The sequence below is a fragment of the Strigops habroptila genome, chromosome Z (genome assembly GCF_004027225.2).
Source record: "Strigops habroptila isolate Jane chromosome Z, bStrHab1.2.pri, whole genome shotgun sequence".
NCBI classification, from domain to species: domain Eukaryota; kingdom Metazoa; phylum Chordata; class Aves; order Psittaciformes; family Psittacidae; genus Strigops; species Strigops habroptila.
Window position 1 is genome coordinate 77,591,839 of NC_044302.2, and position 20,129 is coordinate 77,611,967.

A 20,129-nucleotide genomic window follows, 5' to 3' on the forward strand; every position below is an offset into this window, starting at 1 on the left:
CCTCTTGATGTGTTCAATTTTAATATGTTACATTTAGTATACCAGACTCACATGGTTTTATTGTTTCATTTGTTTGTTTGTTTTTGTGTTTTCTTTCTTTCTTTTCATTTAGATGCAGAGCCTGAAAGGTGGTACAGAAGCTATAGCCCATTTGGACCAGTTAGAAGCTGACTATTATGATCTACAGCTTCAACTATATGAAGTACAGTTCGAGATCTTGAAATGTGAAGAGCTGCTGTTGACAGCACAACTTGAAAGCATCAGAAGACTGATGTCAGGTGCTGCTTTGTGCATTTTAATGAAGATGTAATCTGTAAAAAAACAGTTCTGTTCCTAAGAGTCTGGTAAAGCCTGTGGGAATGAAATGAAAACAGACCATATGAAAAGCATTAACAGTACTTTTAACATACGTACTGTTAAAATTTATACCCATTCATAAGGCAAACAGATACAGAATTTTTGGTCTGATTCTCATTGCCTGTGTTGGAAATAAGCATTTAAGATATTATGTAAGTTTTGGAAAACTAAATTCAGAGAGGAGAAAATGTCTTAATTACTGGACTTGTTAAAAAATTGCATTTGTGTTATTCATTTCTTTGAAGTGATTAATTTTAAAAGGTATTCCAGCAAATCAGAGTCCTTCAGCTAAACTTTGAAGCTTCTTGTATTGCTATCTCACTAATTTAGAGCAGAGTTGCATACCTTATGTTTCCAGAATCTACTACACCTTGTGTACTTACAAACTATGGAAATAGTACAGGTAAATCGTACAGCATTTTTGAATGCAGTTCTGTCCTGTGGACCTTTCCGTAGTTAATGTTTTTATTCACAAAAGCTGTTCAGCTGTTTAGTACATAGGGCTTGCATAGCAGATTTTGTAATGGATAGAAAAGTCTCTTAAGAGGAGCGATTTAAAGCTGGATTGCATTGTGAATTGCCTCTGGAAAAAGGGGAAACATAGGTATCATGGGTTCTTCTCACTTACGTGAATCTCCTCGTTTTAGGCTTGTGATGGCAACAACTGTAACTGCATGTATGGAAGACAACAACTGAAAACTTTGTAAATGACTTAAAGAAATGTGGCAGTTTTAACCAAGTGCTTCTGTGGAGAGCTAGTTAGTGCTTCAGAGATAGTTTTTGTACTTGGGAAATCAGACATTTAATTTTGGTACTGAAGACACAGTATGGTTTGCTTACCTATGTACCCAAGAGGCTGGGAAGGAATGTGTGTCAAAATCCTTTCTCTTTGATGTAGTGATTGTAAAACCTAAGGGCCCTCAGAGATTAAGCCTGCTGTGAAACATCATAGATTATGACTTGTACTAATGTTTTCTCCAGAACTCTCAAAAACAAAACCCCCACCCCCAAACAAAAAACCCAGCCCCACAACCTGACCCAAAATAAAACAAATCCCCTAGTGAGCTAAAGAACCAACCTTCTCCTTCCCCCATGGCAATGAAATAGTTCTGTTCTGGCTTCCTTTGCTGTTTTAAATTTGTAAGGTAGTCTTTAAGAATAAATCCAGAAATGTGTTGTGTTGTTTTGTTTTCCCCTATTAAAGACAGCTATGTTAGAAGGAATTCCTGGTTTTTAGCAACTGTCAATTAAGATACCATATAACAGAAAATGAAAAACAGTTCTTAAATGTGTACTGAGCAACAGCTAAAACATTGATGTGTTATCAGCATTGTTCTCAGACTAAAGCTGAAACACAGCACTGCACCAGCTACTAGGAAGGAGAAAAATAACTTACATCTGAACCCGGGACAAGCATCTAAAAGATATAGTGGTCTCTTAATATGTGTTGCTTCCTATGCTGTCAAAGAGAAAAGAATAGTCTGTTGCATCTTCTGTTGCCCTTCCTTTTTAAAGTGTACTTACAGTCAGTAAAATAATAGCATTTTAAATGTACACATGTGTCTTGGTGGTTTGTAGACGCTGTTGCTGTTCTTTACTCTTGGACCATATTGGCTCTACAGAGATATTTTAGAGAGTTCTGGATTCTGTTTTGATTTGAGGGACATCAGCAGTACTGCTAATGAAGTCCTAACATAATTTTTTGAGAGCATGATTTGATTTGACTGCCAGTTGGTTGTAAGCTAGAAGGAAAACATCTTCTGCAAATTCAGCACGTTGGATCTGAAAAAGTATCAAATAATAATAGATTGGCATATTATAAATAATAGTACTGTTATTTTACTGTCATTAAGCAAACGCACTGAAATTCACAGAACATGAATTTATTAGGTTAGAATTTTAAAGGGTCTTATCCTATGCATACGAACTATTCGTACATCCTTGTAAGATGGTTTTATGGTAGATGCACTTGTAAATTCCTATCTTTAACATTTTGTGAAAGTGTTCTGAAACAAAATTTGCATGTAATTGTTGTTAGCCATGAGTCTTATTCACTGACGTTTCAAGGTGAGTTCTAGTGACTTGGGCAGTTTTACGTCTGGATGAAACTTTGTTTTCATTTAGGTTTGTTTTTTGTTGTTTTTTTTTTTTTTAAACTGAGCACTGAAGTAAAGAATCTAGTAGGTCAGGTGGTCTTAGTTTTTATTTTAAGGTTGATATAGTGCTGTGCTTTCTTTTCTGGTCCTGCCATGTCTCCTGCCAAGTTGAAATTAGCATGACAGTCACAATTTTAGTTGCAGCAGAGACTTTATGCACAAATAACATGAATTGACAATAGCTTTTAAAATGGAAAGTGTAGTGGAGAAAACTCTTCCAAATAATCTAGTAGGAGAAGTAGGAGGAAACTACAGTTTTGCTGAAAGTAGTTGTTGGAGTTAAAATGAAGTTTGGTGGTGCTGCAAAGTAGGTGCTGGATAGTCATGCCAGCTGTATCTGTCTGTTTCAGCCATAATGCATATCCTGCTTGGTATATTACAAAAATATCCAACTTGGTGTAGTGAATAAGGAACAAGAGGCCTTTGCTGCTTCTTTATTCCAACATTCTGCAAGAATTTATAATCGTCACTCTTTCCTTCTTGGCAGGAGATGAGAAAGCAACATTCAGAGATGAGCTCAATGTTACACTAAATGCTTCGTTCAGGAGGCTAAAAATCATGAGTGCTGATAAAACTATTAGTAGTGACCTCCTTTTCGGGCTTGTAATGCTCTGAAGGATTGCCTTGATGTTACCTTCCTTCTGCTGCCTCTGAGCAGATGCAGTAAATGGGAGGTCAGAATTCTAAGAGAGCATTTACACAAAATTAATAGTTGATAGAGGTAGGATAAGCTCGTGTTGAAAACTTTAGAAAGAGTCTGTGTATCCTGAGTTTCGTAGTTAAAGCCAGAGGATATCACTGCACATCTTGGGTCCATTGTTAAGAGACCCAAAGACGTGTGGACATTATAATCAAGTTAGACTACAGACACAAGTGTACATTTACAGTTGTATTTGGGTTTTTTTGATGCTCTGAGCTTACCTGTATAGCAGGCTGTGATTCATTGATACTGAATTCTGTTCTTCATAAACAGTGCTTTGTTGTTTAGTGCTTTTCCTCTGACCTTTTGATTTTTTTATAGTTCTCTGAAAGGACTATAGCATTCTTATATATTAAATCTTTCAACTCAGTGGGAGAATTGTTGTTGAACAAAACAAAATGTTAATCAAATACAAACTATTGATTTGACTTTTTCATTGCTGACTTTTTAAAACAGAGAAGAGAGATGAAGTGGTATATTATGACACTTATGAAAGTATGGAAGCCATGCTTGAAAAAGAGGATACAGCAACATCTATATACTTGCAAAAAGAAGAGCTGCAAAAATTACAACAAAAAATCCGCCAGCTGGAAGCAAGGCGTGGACGTATTTCAGCCAAGAAAGCCTACCTCAGAAACAAGAAGGTATTATTAAATTGCAAATTTCTATCATAATTAGCAAATTTAATAAAACTTCAAAAGGTTTCATTTCAGATAAAAATTATAAGTCTACTAGAATTTTCATGGATTATATTTACCACTTAGTAGACATTGTTTTACAGAGTATTAAACACAGTAGCATGTATTATTACACTGATATTTAAGATTCAGTTTACCTCTTAGTTTTAAAGGAACCTTTAATTACTTTGAAGGCAACAAATAAACTTGTTTCTATTGACTAATGCAAGTACTTTCATGTGGAAAGTACATGCTAGAATGCATGTTTCTACAGAGAGTAATTTTATGTGTATTTGCAGAAGAGAATTTTCAAGGGTGTTTTCTCACTAATGAGTTCTATTTTCATTTTCTTACCTCATCCTTTTAAACTTGCATCATGTGTCACTGATACTCTGTGTTCAGCAGATATATATGAAATATGGTATATATTCTTAACTTGTAAAACGAGGTGTGCTGTTTGGGACCACTTTCCTTTTTCATGCGTTACATGACTGGGATGTTGTGCAGAAAACAGTTTTAATATAGCTAATGTTTTGAAATTGTGTATCATGTATATGTAAATATGTTCATTCCTTTTTTCTAGAATTACTAATTTATTGTTCCTTAGCAGTTTGTGGTTACATCAATATCATAGAATCATAGGTTAGGGTTGGAAAGGACCTTAAGATCACCTAGTTCCAACCACCCTGCCATCAGCAGGGATGCCTCACACTAGACCATGTTACCCAAGGCTCTGTCCAACCTGGCCTTGAACACTGCGAGGGATGGAGCATTCACCACTTTTTTGGGCAACGTGTTCCAGCGCCTCACCACCCTCACAGTAAAGAACTTCTTCCTTATATCTGACCTAAATCTCCTCTGTTGAAGTTTAAACCCATTACCTCTTGTCCTGTCACTACAGTCTCTAATGAAGAGTCCCTCTCTAACGTCCTTGTAGGACCCCTTCAGACACTGGAAGGCTGCTATGAGGTCTCCACGCAGCCTTCTCTTCTCCAGGCCAAACATTCCACATTTTCAGAGCCTGTCTTCATATGGGAGGTGCTCCAGCCCCCTGATCATCCTTGTGGCCTCCTCTGGGCTTGCATTATTAATGAGCGAGAGAGCTTATTGAGTAGAATAGATCAAAGTTTTGAGGGAGCATTGTAATACTTGTTATGACCTATATGGTTATGCAGAAGTCTCAGTTGAGACTTTATTGTAGATTGGGTTCAGGCGCTGGTGTAGTTCTGTATTCTCAGTCATGTGCCTTGATGTAGGAGATGACCCCTTTACACAAACATTTTCTAGCCTTTAGGTTTTGCCTCCCCTTCGTAATTAATATAATCTATTTCTGTACTTGAATCTGAAGCATAACAGCAAACAAATCACTAGTTGATACATCTTATATTTTGGATTCTTTTATATTTCTCCAGTCACTGTCCTGTCTTTAATGGACACATTATAGAGAAGACTGCAAATAAATCATCATAAAATAGACATCTCTTGTTAGCCAGTTATGGGAAGTAGCTTGCTCAGTCACTGAGTTTCTTTTATGTGAGTTTATAAAAAGAAAAAGTACCAAGAAGCTGGGCTTTTTGGTACTTTAAGGAATAGATCTTGTCATGCTATGCTAATTAACGTAGGCTACATTATAATAGTTATGCTCTTTTCTCCTGAATATGACCGCTGACATGTTTCAGAGTAGACGACCCTGTTTCAGAGCAACAGCCTGGTTGCTGTTTCTTGCTTAATTTTGGGAGGTATCAAGTTAAGAAGCAATCTGAAGCAGGAATAGAGATTTTTTAGCATGCCGTCATGTCTGTATAGTGAACTAGTCACCTTTGATTGGCTTATTTGTTTCAAAGTTATGTTGTGATAAAATACCTTGTTTAAACTGAAGTAATTAGTTCTACAGTGTAACATTGTTGCAGCTTGTGCACTGAGACATGATGCAAAGTTGTATATGGCAGTATTGCTCATGTGGGTCTGTGTGTGGGAGTAATATAGTCATGTCTGCTCAACATTGTGCTGGAAGAACATGGCTATACTGTTTTCAGGACCTGAGGTAATGTCTTCACATGGAACTTCACTGCTGGACATCACAGCATGGGCATCACAGCACTCTCACAACTAGTTCCAGCTCTGCTGATTTTGTTGTTCAGCATAGCATTATCTGCAACTGAGTGCTGCAGTGAGACTCTTAGCTTTCAACTTCTAAAGAAATCACAGATTAGAATAAAGTGTATTTAAACTTGCAGGGGGAAATCAAAGATTTTTATTTGAGCAAAAAGAATAGCCAGAATTTATTGTTACACCATTTGGTGGTACTTGTTGGGCAGAAAAGAACACAGCCATTTTGATAGATACTTGTTAGAGGTGTTTACTGTAGCTGCACTTACTATTGCCAAGAAATGCAGAGCTCTGCTAAGTTTACTAGTAATTACTTGAAAACCAACTCTTGTGGCTTTGATTCAAACATAAACAAGCTTTTATCTTTCGTGACCATCCTAGTGATGTTGCAAAACATTGTTAATGAACACTATTTATAGTGCCTGGGATGTGGAGAGTTGTGCGTTACAAAACTGGGAAAAAAGGGTTCTTGCTCTGAAGTGCTCGCAGCTTAAGATAGAACGAAGATACAGGTGGGAAAGCAGACTCCAGATAGTGAGAATGAGCGTGGTGATGACTGAATGCTAAGTGGAAAAAAGAATGAGGGTGCATTTGGAAAGTACATATCGTGGTAAAATTGTCAAAGTCTGTCTGTCTCAGTTAAGAAATGTTCATTGTTGAACTGTGATGAGTCTACTTAATACTTTTCAGATTCTGTTCCTGATCGTGCTTGTTTCAGCAAAGTATCTTAAACAGACCTGTAAACAAGTGTTCTGTTTTGGACTGGGTTGTTGAGGTTTTTCTTTTTTTTCTCTTCCTTCCTTCTCCCCTCCTTCCCCCCTTTTTTTGTTGTTCTGTTTGTTGGTTTGGTTTTGGGGCTTTTTTTTTTTTTTTTTTACTTTGTCGGTTTTGTACTTAAAAGCAAAGCAAGCCATGCACTAAGTAGTGTATATCAGAGTCTTGTGTAGAAATTACAGTCCTTGCTAGCACAGATACCATCATTAAGAAAACAATAGGAAATGATTCTCTATCATCAATTTGTATTTTTTGGTTGTTTTATCATCTGGGTATTCAAATACATTTTCAGTTGAGATAATGCAGTGAAACAGAATCAATTACTCTGTGTAGAATAAGACTGTGTAATACAAATGTAAACTTCTGTGACTCTAGTCTTTATTAATTTTGTTTTTCAGAAATTCCTTCCCTGGTTTTGCAATTGATGCTTTAATTTTGTAATGATGATGTCAAATAATTGTATCAAACCTTTATTTAGAAATATTTGCTAAAGGTTTGTTAGAAAGCTCATTCAGTTGTGATTCTGAATAACTAGCCAGCATTTTTTAAATATATGCTTTTTGAGAGGTTGATGTTCTTTCACCGTACTACGATGAGTATAAACTCTTGATTCTCATAATTTTTTATACAAACCTGTTTGCATTTTTTAAGCAATCACTTCCTCATGTTCTTTTGTGTTGATGACAGTGAGTTAGTTATTACAAAATGGGGTTGTAGTAGTGATCTCACTACTTATTTCTTGAAAGCTAGTTACAAATTTTTTCATGCAGGATATTGCTATTGTTATCCCAGTCTACCCCCTGCTGGCTGTACAGTAGTATTAATTAGGTTATTATATGGAACAAGCAGCTGGGTTTTTTTAGGGAGTTACATTTGTAATAAAGAGTTAAGGTAAAAATGATAGTATAAAAGGTGTCTAGAAAAATATCTTTGAAAATATAGTTGTGAAGAAACTGAATTATTTCACATTCAGGAAAGGTATTCCTTATTGTGAGCAGACTGGGAGAAGCAACTGGTTAGTGAAGTTGAGGTATGTTCGTAATATGTGCTTTGATCTAGGAAGCTTCTTAACGTGCAGATGTGTCCATTTAATAGGACCCCTTCACTACTTTGCAAACCCACAGTTTAAAGCATAGCCCATGCCAAAACAGATAGATGCAGTGACAGCTGGTATAGGGTTATTTGGTATGCTTTCATATTATTATTATTACTACGACTACTTCAACAGCAACTTAATGGCATAACTACATAGAAGGCCTATAGTATAGTAAAATTCTGCATATACTGAGCTTACTAAGTGCTTAACTTGCATGATTTTCAATCTGAAAGCAAGGCTTGCTGGAACTAGTTAAATATAATACTAATGTAGATCTATGTATATTACATGTTACTAGTCTTAAACACTAAGCTTATCCAGTGATGAGGGTTGAAATGGTTCCTCGGCTCTCCCTTTTGTGTTTTCAATAGATGTAAAATTTGATACTATGAAATTGGTTAGAAGATTAAAAGAGAAATTAACATTATTCTTCTTGATGCTGTCTCATTTACATACAGTTGGTCAGCATCTTTCTTGAAGTGACTGTCGCTAGACATAATGCTCCTGCTTTCCCAATGCTGAGAATGAAGGGAAAGCACTTCATCTATGCAGCAGGCTGTATTCCTGCTCATTTAGTCAATTATAATGCTTTTTTTTTTTTTGCCAGAGTTAGTTGGTTTATGTGCAACTTGTGACCTGCCATAAACATTCAGATAATTTTCTTTAATGCCGCCACCTGGGTGGGTTTTCTCTTCATCCTTGTTTGCAGTCACTTGAATCTTGTCTACAAGTAGAACCATGTATTTGTCCCTATGAAATCACCACTTTTTTTTTTTTTTTTTTTTTGACTATTTCTGTATTTAGTTAAGATGATTCGGATTTCTAATCCTGTGCTGTAATATGTTTTTAGCCCCTCCTAGTCTTTTTTATTATTTCAAGTCCTAGAGATCTAATTACATTAAAGCGGGTTGTTTATTAGTACAGAGTCAGCATCAAATATGTTTTGTTTTGGTTTATCCTCTCTACATGCTTAAAATAGCTTTCATTATTGCTCTTCATCAGAAAGATTTAAATACTGATTCTAAAGAGAAAATGTTTCATAAAAGTCTGCCTCCCAAGTACTTGTGAGTCAAAAAACCCCAAACCAAACCTAATATACATTTTCTCGTTATTTTATAATACCTTTTTTGTATCTCATAACATATATTCTTCATTGTTTTAGAAGACAATTAAACTTAACACATAAATAGGGAATAAATTATAAAGATAAATCAGTGGTAGTATTATGAAAAGTCTTTCAGATTCTCTAATAATATTCTGAAGCTATTGCTGTATCTTTGAAATGCATTAACTTTTCCAGCTGTATTAAGTAAACTCTTCATCATGCAAAAAACCCAAACTCCACAAATATAAAACACAGCAGTGTTTAGCTATACGTATACATCTCTGATCAAGCTGAGGCAGTATTTCCACAGAAACTTACGGTCTTTTTTCTTTACGCTCTGTATATGCTAGCAACATGAATGGTCTTACTATTCAGAAACTGTCGTGGTTTAAGCCCAGACGGTAACTCAGAACCACACAGCTGTGTGCCCACCCCTTCCCTTGCCCCCCAGCTCCTGGCGAGATGGGGAGGAGAATCGAAAGAATGTAAACCCCACAGGCTGAGATAAGAACAGTCCAGTAACTAAAGTATAATATAAAACTACTACAACTACCACTACTACTACTACTACTACTAATAATAAGGGAAATAACAAGGGGAGAGAATATAAAACTAAAAAGGAAAAGGGAAAAAAAAACCAATAAACACAAGTGATGCAAAAAGCAATTTCTCACCTCCCACTGACCAATGCCCACCCTCACCCGAGCAGCGACCTGGGCCTTCCAGGTAACTCCCCCCAGTTTATATACCAGGCATGATGTGCTGTGGTATGGAATACCCCTTTGGCCATTTTGGGTCAGGTGTCCCGTCTCTGCTCGCTCCTGGCTTCTTGTGCCCCTCACTGGCAGAGCATAAGAGACTAAAAAGTCTTTGACTGGGGCAAGCATTACTTAGCAACAACTAAAACATCGGTGTGTTGTCAGCATTGTTCTCAGAATAAAGTTGAAAACACAGCACTGCACCAGCTCCTAGGAAGGAGAAAAATAACTGTTATATCTGAACCCAGGATAGAAACATTCAAGACAGCGCAATATTTCTGTCTTATATAGGAACACTGGCTACCCACCTATGTGATCACAGTGTGTCCATAGTCTGCTTGTAGGAAAATGTACTGTTTTGTGCATTTTCAAATGTCCAAAAATGTGATTTTTTTTTTTTTTTTTTTTTTTTTTAAACTCTCCCTTCCATGTTTTTTGTTTTTCTGCCACTACTGTAGTATATTGTTTCATGGCTGATAATTCTATCAACTGCCCCAAGCCATGCTTTCAATGGCAAAGCTCTTGTCTGGTTCCACCCAGTAAGTCAAGCTGAGTGATGCCTAGGAAGGCCACCATTTTAGTGTTACAGCTGCAGTTGCATTCCAAACTGCTTCCTTAGTACTGTCTCCTTTTATACATCCATGACATCTGTTTCTAGCTAGACAGTCTGACTTTGTTCTGGTTCTGTGTGGTGTTCGTACCAGGCATAATCTCATTGCCCGTACTGTCTGATTTCCTGGGCCTCAGTGTTCTTTGAGCTTTCAAGTTCCTGGAGTCTTGTCACTACTCCAGATTCCTATTTACATGCCTCTTCTTTGTGACTGACACATAATTCAGTTATTTTTATTATCCACCTGAAGTTTGAGTGTCATCATGTTTCTTGTCATCTGTTTATTGCATCGCAGGCAATGCAATAAATACCTTTTTTTTTTTTTTTCTTTTTTTTTAAACAGATGTTAGAGATGTGAACTTGGTGAACCTGCTTTTGCAGGCATAAAATTTAAACAACTTTATTAGTGTTTGTGCTTGGAGACTGTACACGCAAAAGATGAAGTGACATTTGTAAATGAGAAGCCGTCCTGTTGCATAAACAAATACATAGTATGTTTGAGTTAGTTATTATCCATTTATACAAGTACATGGAGTTACACAGGGTTTTAGGAAGTATTTGACGAATTGGTGTTTGTTGCTACTTTTATACTGGTATTGTAGAATAGACTTTTCAAGCAGCTGTTATTTGTTTATGGTTTTTTAACAGTTAAAAGTAATAGGTTTGAGTTTGGGTTGCTTTTGTTTTAATTTTTTGTTTTATTGTAAGTTAAATTAGCTTGCTTAAATTAGCTCATTTGAGGTAGCACTAAGAATTAGAAAAATAAAAATTACAAAGCCTATTTGGTAAGTATATTATATCTAGTAAATCAATACTAGAAATTCATATTTTATAGATAACATTTTATGTCTCTACAGGAGATCTGTATCGCAAAGCATAACGAAAAGATCCAGCAGCGTCACCAGAGTGAGGAAGAATACAAAATGCACCATACTGTTCAGCTAGTAAGTTTGAGTTTTCTGCTGTTGAGTTTAGCCTTTAGTTAATAGCTTGTGTTCCTCATTATACACTAATTAGGAGAGTATTCACAGTGATAGCTGTTTTAAAAAGATAGTGTGTGTCCCTGACCTTTGCACCATGGATTTCTGTATCATATTATGCTAGTAAATGGGAGTATAATAGTGCTGTTAGGATGACATTGAACCCAAGCAAATAAAAAAGTTCTTTAATGGTAGGTTCACAACCTAAGTGATTACTGCTAGGGTTAGGTTGCATGCAGTTTATCACATGCACATAGGTGATTCTGGACATCTCCAGGTACAGTGTCAGATATGCTGAGTAAGGAAACCATACACATCTGTTCTTGAGTCTTAATAAGCTTGTTTATTATTTCCTTCTTCCTACAAAAAAATTCACATGAAGAATATTGCATAAAGATGTAGTTCCAGCCGTGTGCTATACAGTTCTCTGCACAGTCTCATTGCTGAGAATAGGCTAGCTAGTCTTAACTTCTAGTGCTGAACATAATAGACTTTATCTTAAAGAATACTCAAATTCTGGGCTAGGTCTTGGGAGCTGATATAGTATCAATATTTAAAAAAGATCACTGACAAAGATGCATTGAAATCCAAGTCTCCTTAATTCAGGCTTTGATTAGATTAGTGAAAGTGATTCTGTTTCATCCGTATACATTTTTAACATTGATACATTTGTCCTGGAAGTCAGCTGCATAATTTATTTTATGAAAGGGCTACTTGTGAAAAGACCATAGGTATTGGCATACTCTTTCGGAAAGTTAAGAATTTTTTTTTTTTTTTTCCCCCCAGTACTTAGGGTACAGTAAAGGACTTTGCTGTGTGGATTGTTGTTCATTTATCACTTTTAAAAATAAGACTCAACAAAGCTAAAGACTTTATTGTCTCTCAAACACTATTTTTTTTTTTCCTATTTATTTCATGGAGTTGTCCACTTGCATTATATAAAGAAACTTCTGCTGTATTTTTGGGTCTTTGTTAATAATGTGACTGAAAGTTTCTACTGTTATTGTAAAATAAGTTTTCAGCCAGTGGTTTTATGAAGAATTTTGAAAAGGTAACCTCAAGGGTGCCCAAACCTGAAACCAAATAAGAATTGCAATTTCTCTGTTCTTATTTATAAACAAAACCAAACACAATCAAACAACAAGCAAAAAACCAAACCCCCAGAAGAAACAAACCAACCAACCCCCTTGAGTTTGAGGCTGCTTCAGCAAAAGTTTGATCAGATTGCATATGGAACATTGAAGTGTGGTGGTAGAACTATCTTTTCTTCTTGGTACAATCTTTTCTTTATGCTTCTGTTTTAACTTCTCTGCCCTATTGCTGTTATTTTCTTTTCACCATATGCTTCTATTCCTCTTCACCTTTTCATGTTTCCTGTTGTTACTATTTTTAGACATGTTCTTCTCTTCCTGCCCCTTATATATCCATATTTACTTCCTTCCAAATCACAGGGTTTGCTCTTTATGAAGGATACCAGGCCACTAGCTTACTTCTGAAAATGGCAGGCAGGCAGACATTGCTTTTTGTGTTGACTTGATGACAATACAAGCTTACAAAAGTGATCAGAATTTTTAATTACGATGATGAAGATGAGCTTTTAAAAGTAATCCTAAATGCTGTGAGTAATTTGAGAATTAAAGCTGCTGTTTCTGCTTAAAGTTTATTCTGTAGAGTCACCTGCTCTATCACTTTTCCTGATAACTTCTGAACTTACATACAGTGACTTTTGCCATTTGACAACTAGCATTGACTTTCAATAAACGTGACCGAAGAGTAGTATTATGTTTCAAAGATGTAGAAACTTTGCTGAAGTTTTGTGAAAATGCATGACTAGTTAAAGGAGGTAGACCCAAATGTGTGTTTTCACTGAGGTAAGATCCCTAAACAGGAAATAATTGTGTTAGGAAGGAAAAATTGCAAGGAAGATCTTCAACCATTTATTGAAGTAAGATTATAGAAAAATGAAGCTGGATTAAATAATGACAGCTTAAGTTAATTAAATACAAAACTTTCATTTACTTTTGTAAATTCAAATGAAAATATATACTTTATTTCCTCAGTATTGGATTCAAAATTTTGTGGCAGTGAGTTCTGTTATTTCTTGCACTGTGAAAATCCTAATATGATAGCCTAACATAAAAGGGCAACCTTGCACTTTGGCCTGTCATTTTGTTCTTGGAATGAGAGAAAATGGATACTGGTTTGTTGTCTGGCTAATTTATACCATTTTTAATCTAAGTGGTCTTTTTTCAGTATAATATTCTGTCACATCTCTAGTTATTTCTCATCTTTCAAAGTAACAAATCTTCAAGTATTCCCATTCTAGATGGAAATTTTTCTTTACAGAGTTTTTCATGTCTTTGAAATTATAAAACATGCAATGCATAATATTTTGTAAGGGGAAGACAAAGGCCAAGTTTTTGAAGTTAAGAAAATGTGTTTATTTAAGAAGTAGATTGATAGTTAATGCTTAACAATTAGTAGAAGTGTTATTTTAATTCATTTTTTTAGTGATGCTAAACATAGCATTGGATGTAATATTTACATGCTTTCCATGTATTTCCTCAGAAGCGAGATCAATTACAAGATGAAGAGGAAAGAAAGAGCTCCTGGGTTAGTCAGGAACGACAGAAAACGCTGGACAGACTTCGCACGTTTAAACAGGTAATAGAAGAAGAGTTATTCTTTTCCGCCAGTTCCTTTTGCAGAAGAAATTTTCACTTATTCCACTCACTCCAGGACTAAACTATGCAATTAGCTATTTTTCATTGTGCAGTTAACTGTTCTTTAGAAAATTTACAAGAAAGTATGGCATTTGTGGTAACGAATATCTACGCTTGCAACAAGACACTTAAGAAACTTTCCTAAAGGAAGTATAATGTAAAGGTATTTCCCACTACCACTGATTGCTAGAATACCTGCCAGTACTTGCCCCTTTCTACTACAATGGAAGTATCAGAAAATGGGTAGAAGGTAGAATGAAGGGGAATTAATAAGAAAAGGGATTAAAGCGCAATAAAATAGATATTATATTAATTGGTGAAGACTTTTTTTGGTTTTGCTGAATACATTAAAAAAATATAAGTATGAGAAGTTTCTTTACTTAGCAGTACTTTGCTCAGCAGTACGGTCTTTGTATCCTTATTGTTTGTAAGGCTTTTGAATCGCATAGGTTCTGTAAATTAGAGCAGCTGTTAATGAGTTGACTTTATATATAAGCATATTTATATTGTTATGATCTCTATTGCTATAGGCCTACTACAATTGTTTGTGAAAGGTATTAGAACTGTCTTTCAGAAGTAGCTTAAATTTTTGCATAGAAGTAGCTATGGATGAAACTAATATGAAAAGACAGATATTGAGGCAGCAGTTTAGTTCTTAAAATACTTTGTAAAGTCTCCAAATGTTTGTTTTCAAGAGATAAATTTTTAGGCAGTATGCTTCACATCTAAGGCCAGTGTACTGGGTCAGAGAGGACTTTGCTGCAGAGGGAGCCATTGGCCAGTTTTAGAAAAGGAAAGCAAGAGGAATTTCAATTTTAGTTTTCAGAAAAAGTAGTTTTGAATGTACATTCTGGTTCTTAGTGAAATCCTAATTCTAACCCATGTATATCCCAGACCACTCATGTAAATTGTGGCTTAACCAAGAATAAAAATTAAGAAAATGTATCATTTTTGCGTAAAGGTGAGGATATATTTGTTTCATTTTTAAATTAAGAGCAAAATGCATGAAAATAGCAGATGAATTCTACTTGTCAGAAAGGCAAACCCCAACAATGTAGAATCTAGAACAGTACTTGCATATTAATTGCATACTTCTCTAACTGTCAATAACTTACCCACTTTAGCGGTACCCTGGGCAAGTAATACTTAAATCAACCAGACTACGGCTAGCTCATGCAAGAAGAAAATGTGCAGCCAGCTCAGTGTCCTGTGTTGATCAGCCTCAATCTTTGCCAGCAACCATACAAATCAAAGAGAAAAGTGAAGAGGTGGAATCAGAAAATGCAGTTCAGCCTTTGCAAGCGCAAGAATTCGCAAGCTTTGAACAACTTCAAGATACCTCGTTACCTCCTGATGGTCTTAACTCTGAACTGCCTCCTGCTAGTATTTCTCCACTCACCAGTAATGAGCTTGAACCAGAGATTGTTACTGTAGTACCACTTCCACCCCCTTTGCCTCCTCCACCACCTCCGCCTCCACCTTTGCCCTCCAAGGAGTATGCTGCTGCAAAACCCTTGGAGAAAAGCGACAGCTTTGTTAAACGTCAGAGTGAGGAGAAGGGAGTCCAGCACTCTTCTGGTGTCCCACCAGCGTATCTGTTTGACAGCAGTCAGCTAGTCAGTGCCAAGAAGAAGCTTAAGAAGACTGGTGATCTAGAGGGTTTACAGAGGAGGAGAGGTAATGTTACATTTGTGTGTATTTAATTGTAATGCACATCAGTTCCTTTTTTTGAACTGCTCTATAGAAAAGTGTGTACTGTGATCTTTTGATAGATCTAATGGGAAAGTCATTAGGTCCTTTTCAGTTGACAGATGCTGACAACTCAAACAAATGATAGGACTTCTAGGACAGGGTGCTGTATACTTGTTTAGTTAGACAGAACACACTTAGGAAACTGACTTTACAATATACCATGTATGACTAGCTAGAAAATGGAGCTAAACTTTGTCTGAAAGAATCTTTTCCTATCTAGCTTACAGCCAGCTCTGTAAATACTATATGCTTCACCTGAGGGGGCAGTGTTTTTTAGTAAGAGAATTTTACATAATTCATGACCTAGTACATGAATACTTGTCTTGGGACATAGGAAACCTTGAGAATGCTTTCTTCAAAGTTTCTTCAAAATTTCCCATAAAGATCCACAAACTCCCAAGTACCCTTGAGGGCCAAGTAACAATAGATTTTTTTAACTACAATTGGAAATTGAAGTCCATAATCATTCAGCAAAGCATAATAATAGTTAAAAGATCAGAAACTTCTTTGGAAACTGAGGAGAATGAACAGAGCACAGGGCTGAGCTGGGAGATCTGTTAACAACTTGTTGATTCTGTGCTACTTGTTTTTAACTGTTTATCCTTTACCCCATATATCAAACGGGGAGAACGGCAGCCATGTTTGAACAAAATAATCCTAGTGTTCTGGTGAAATGTGCTATATTGGAGCAAAGTTTTTAGTTGAAAATCAGAGATGGGATTTTTCAGAAGTGCTCAGCGAAACTATTTTACTGGAAGTCGCTGAGAAAAAGTACTTTGAGTGAGCCTTGATTCACACTGCAGTAGTATGGCTGTGATAACATTTTATTAAAAATTCTACCTGGCTTTATCAGTTACATCTACAGAAAACATCCCTTCACTGGCATTTTCCCTCATCCAGATAAAATTAGAATTGTCTTCAGACAGAAACAAGAGTGTTTTCCCTAGAATAGTCCTTAAATACTTGAAAACCCTTGAAGCAACTGCATAGTTACAGAATTCTTAAGCTCTTATGAATTTTGCAGGTCACAGGTAGTGTCTTGAGTTCATTATCAATTTTAATGCTGCTGTGCTCCATTTTTCTTTTTCTGTAATCCTATTGTTTATTTTTCTGATATTCATTTTATCTTGCAATTTTATATAAGGCATATATTGTGTCTGCAATTTGATATACATCATAAAATTACAAATATAAAATCAAATTATGTCCTCCCAAGAGTATTGTTAATGTCTGCAGCAGCACTCTACCTGCTGCTCTGTGTTCCCCAAGATGTTCCAAGTCTGTAAGTAGTTTCAGAAATTTGTCTCTATATAACAGATGATTGTTCTACTATCCTTCCTTCTTCCTTCAAATGTGCAATCCTGTATTCTTGTATTTATATTTTCCTTGTGTCTATTCCAACTGTCTTGGCCATTAGTCTGATGGACAAAGCTCACTCGTAAATGCAAAATAGGTTAAAAAATGTATTCTAAGATATACAAAAAAGAACTGGAGATGGATATTTATTTACTGATCGACATGTGCTGCACATTGTATGTGCTAGTGTATGCGAGCCATTTCAAACTGCTGGTACTTCACTGTAATGCATTTTCTGGGGTAGAGATCTTACCTACTCGTAGCTTTTCAAAGAGCCAAAGCTCTTTCAAAGATTTTTATTTCTGCAAAGAACTGTTTTCAAGTTGATGCTAAAGGAAAGACTTGGGATAAAGTATTAACTCTGTTTTCATTAATTATAAAGGAAGGCATATAGGCATAATACATAGGCATGCTGCGACTATGTGCTAATTCATACATGACTCCAGAGGAGCAGGAAATGCATGCTGTTGCAGTTGACTGTACTGCTGCTTGCCTCACTGGCATGTAGTAATGGTCATACAGTAGGTAAAATCCGCCACAAAATGCAAGTACTGAGAATGGATTGCACAGTCCGATACTTAGGATACATTCTCATTACCTTTTTCAAAGTGAAGAAAGGTAATCTGATAAACATTTTGACTGTGTTGGATTCATTGCAGCTGTTTTGATTTTCTTGGCTGCAAATGGAAAGGAAAGCCATCTTTCTCAAAAGGTTTTACTACCTGCCTCATAGAAAGTTAAGTGGTTTCAGAAATGTAAGTGTCTGGATAAACCAGTGTTGACCTTGTAATAGGGAAGATAAACTTGGAGGCTAAAGCAGTATCGGAGCTACCATTATACTGATGGTATGGGACTATCACGTTAGAGTAGTATATGGCTACTTTTTGGTCTGTAGGAAATATGAATGAAGACTGATAAAATTTAATAAAAATAATACTGAAGGTCTTTTGATTTACTGCAGTGAGTTCCCCGATGGATGAAGTGCTGGCTTCCTTGAAACGTGGCAGCTTTCACTTAAGAAAAGTTGAGCAAAGAAGTCTCCCTCCTTTTCCTGATGAAGATGATAGCAATAACATCTTGGCACAGATCAGGAAAGGGGTGAAACTGAAGAAAGTGCAGAAAGATGTTTTGAGAGAGTCCTTCACAATTCTGCCTGACACTGACCCTCTGACACGGAGCATCCATGAAGCATTGCGACGCATTAAGGAAGCATCACCTGAATCAGAGGATGAAGAGGAGAGTTTGCCTTGTACAGATTGGGAAAATTAACCTGTAAATAACCTACCTTTAAAAAAAATACTTCTTCAACATGTTTTGTATAACAGTAGAGGCTAAGCCTCAGGTTCTTCATTGTAGGAGACTTAGTATGAATGTGACTAAACTGTCTGACATCAAACGTGGTAAAATATGCACATATGAATTCAGTATCACTGACTTTTCAAAGAGTTAAAGGTTTATAGGAAGAAAAACTTTTTTTAGGCAGCATCTTATCCTTTTTCTTGTTTGAATACTTTTGCTGAATATTGACAGGACTAGTCCTAGGAAAAGACCTATTTTATTTAGTAAATTTAAAGGGACTGTTTGCAGCTTACCAAAAAGCGTTTAAGTAACAAAGCAGCACAATCACTCTTGGACAAACCTTGTGCTTATTTTCTAGTTACTTCTGACCTTGTAAAAAACTAGCATGCTTATCACTTCAGACTGAATAGCTTCTAGTGAAGGATAGTTAGATTTGACTGTTGAACACACTGGGATCTCTTTGGTTACCCTGTGTGACTGACTTTTTGATAGCTTGGTTTCAAACTGTAAACTCTCTGACTTACTTGAATTTCCAGACTATGAACAGTAAATATAAAAAAAAATTATTTATACTTCTGCTACTCATACAAATGAACTTGCATTATACTAAGCTACAGTGCTTGAAACTACAGGTACTAGACTTCAGCAGATGAAATTAATTATTTCAGAACAAACCAGAAATTAGCAAGAGATTATCTTCAAAATTATGGCTTCATCAGTAGCACAAACAGATTCTTGATTACAACAACAGCATACACCACTGTTGTTCCTCAATGGTTCTTTTCTGCTACTGGCATGTGGATGAACTTAAGCCTTAATGAAAGTTCCCACTAAACTTAAAATTTGGAGAAAAAAGATGAAAATCAGCAAAGAATTTTAAAATCTTTTTAGAAATCCAGGGCTATTTCAAGAGTATACAAGACAAATATTTATAATCCTTGCAACACAGCTAGCAGTCGGAAAAAGATAACCTTTTTGGAAGTTCTACCCTGGTTAGTTATTACCATAGCTGGAGAGTGAGTATTGATGAAGTGCTGCAGCTGTTTAAAAAGTGAAAGTGACTTAGCACATCCTCTGCTGAATGTTATTGTGATTATGAAATACCATGTCTCAAATTATTCTATTGGTATGCTATTTTCAAATAATACTATTTAGAATTTTTTAAAAGGAGAATCAGTGTTGCCTTTATTTCCTCATGAACTAGCCATTGGCCACACTAATGATTTACTAATGACTGTTTAATTACGGCATGCCAATTCTTTTCCATACCAAATGTACTGCTACTTTTGGAGTTGAAAATCCAGGAGCAGAGGTACACTTAACTCTTGCTAAAACTCAAAGTAAAAATAGTTTTGATTGGATGTCACTTTTTTCTTCACTTGCATACTGTGAACTCCCACTACCTTCAGAAATCAAGTGACTTCAAGCTATAAAAGAAGACATGCCTTGGAATTGATTTGGCTTTCTCAGTGCAATTATTCTCTATTCATTTACTAGATAACTGAACAAATTTAAACTTTGTGATTTGACTTAATGATTTTATTAGATCTAAGTTATTCTTTGATCTTGTTGCATTGTTTAGCAAGAATACTCTTCAATACCATGGGTCTCTAAAAAAAAAAAAAAAAAAAAAAAAAAAAGGGAAGATTTTTCCAAGAGTGACTTTGAATATTTTTA

The 20,129-nt window shown here is 35.8% G+C and overlaps 1 protein-coding gene across 1 annotated transcript in view; it reads left to right on the plus strand.

Annotated features, from left to right (window-relative positions):
* The window catches only part of JMY (junction mediating and regulatory protein, p53 cofactor), a 68,874-nt gene that overhangs the window by 40,904 nt on the left and 7,841 nt on the right, over nucleotides 1–20,129 (plus strand). Inside the window, exons 5-10 of the mRNA XM_030470901.1 lie at nucleotides 113–278; nucleotides 3,670–3,857; nucleotides 11,200–11,286; nucleotides 13,891–13,986; nucleotides 15,170–15,722; nucleotides 18,115–18,425. Coding sequence (XP_030326761.1) covers nucleotides 113–278; nucleotides 3,670–3,857; nucleotides 11,200–11,286; nucleotides 13,891–13,986; nucleotides 15,170–15,722; nucleotides 18,115–18,422 — 1,398 coding nt within the window. The 3' untranslated portion in view covers nucleotides 18,423–18,425. The remainder of the gene's footprint in view (nucleotides 1–112; nucleotides 279–3,669; nucleotides 3,858–11,199; nucleotides 11,287–13,890; nucleotides 13,987–15,169; nucleotides 15,723–18,114; nucleotides 18,426–20,129) is intronic.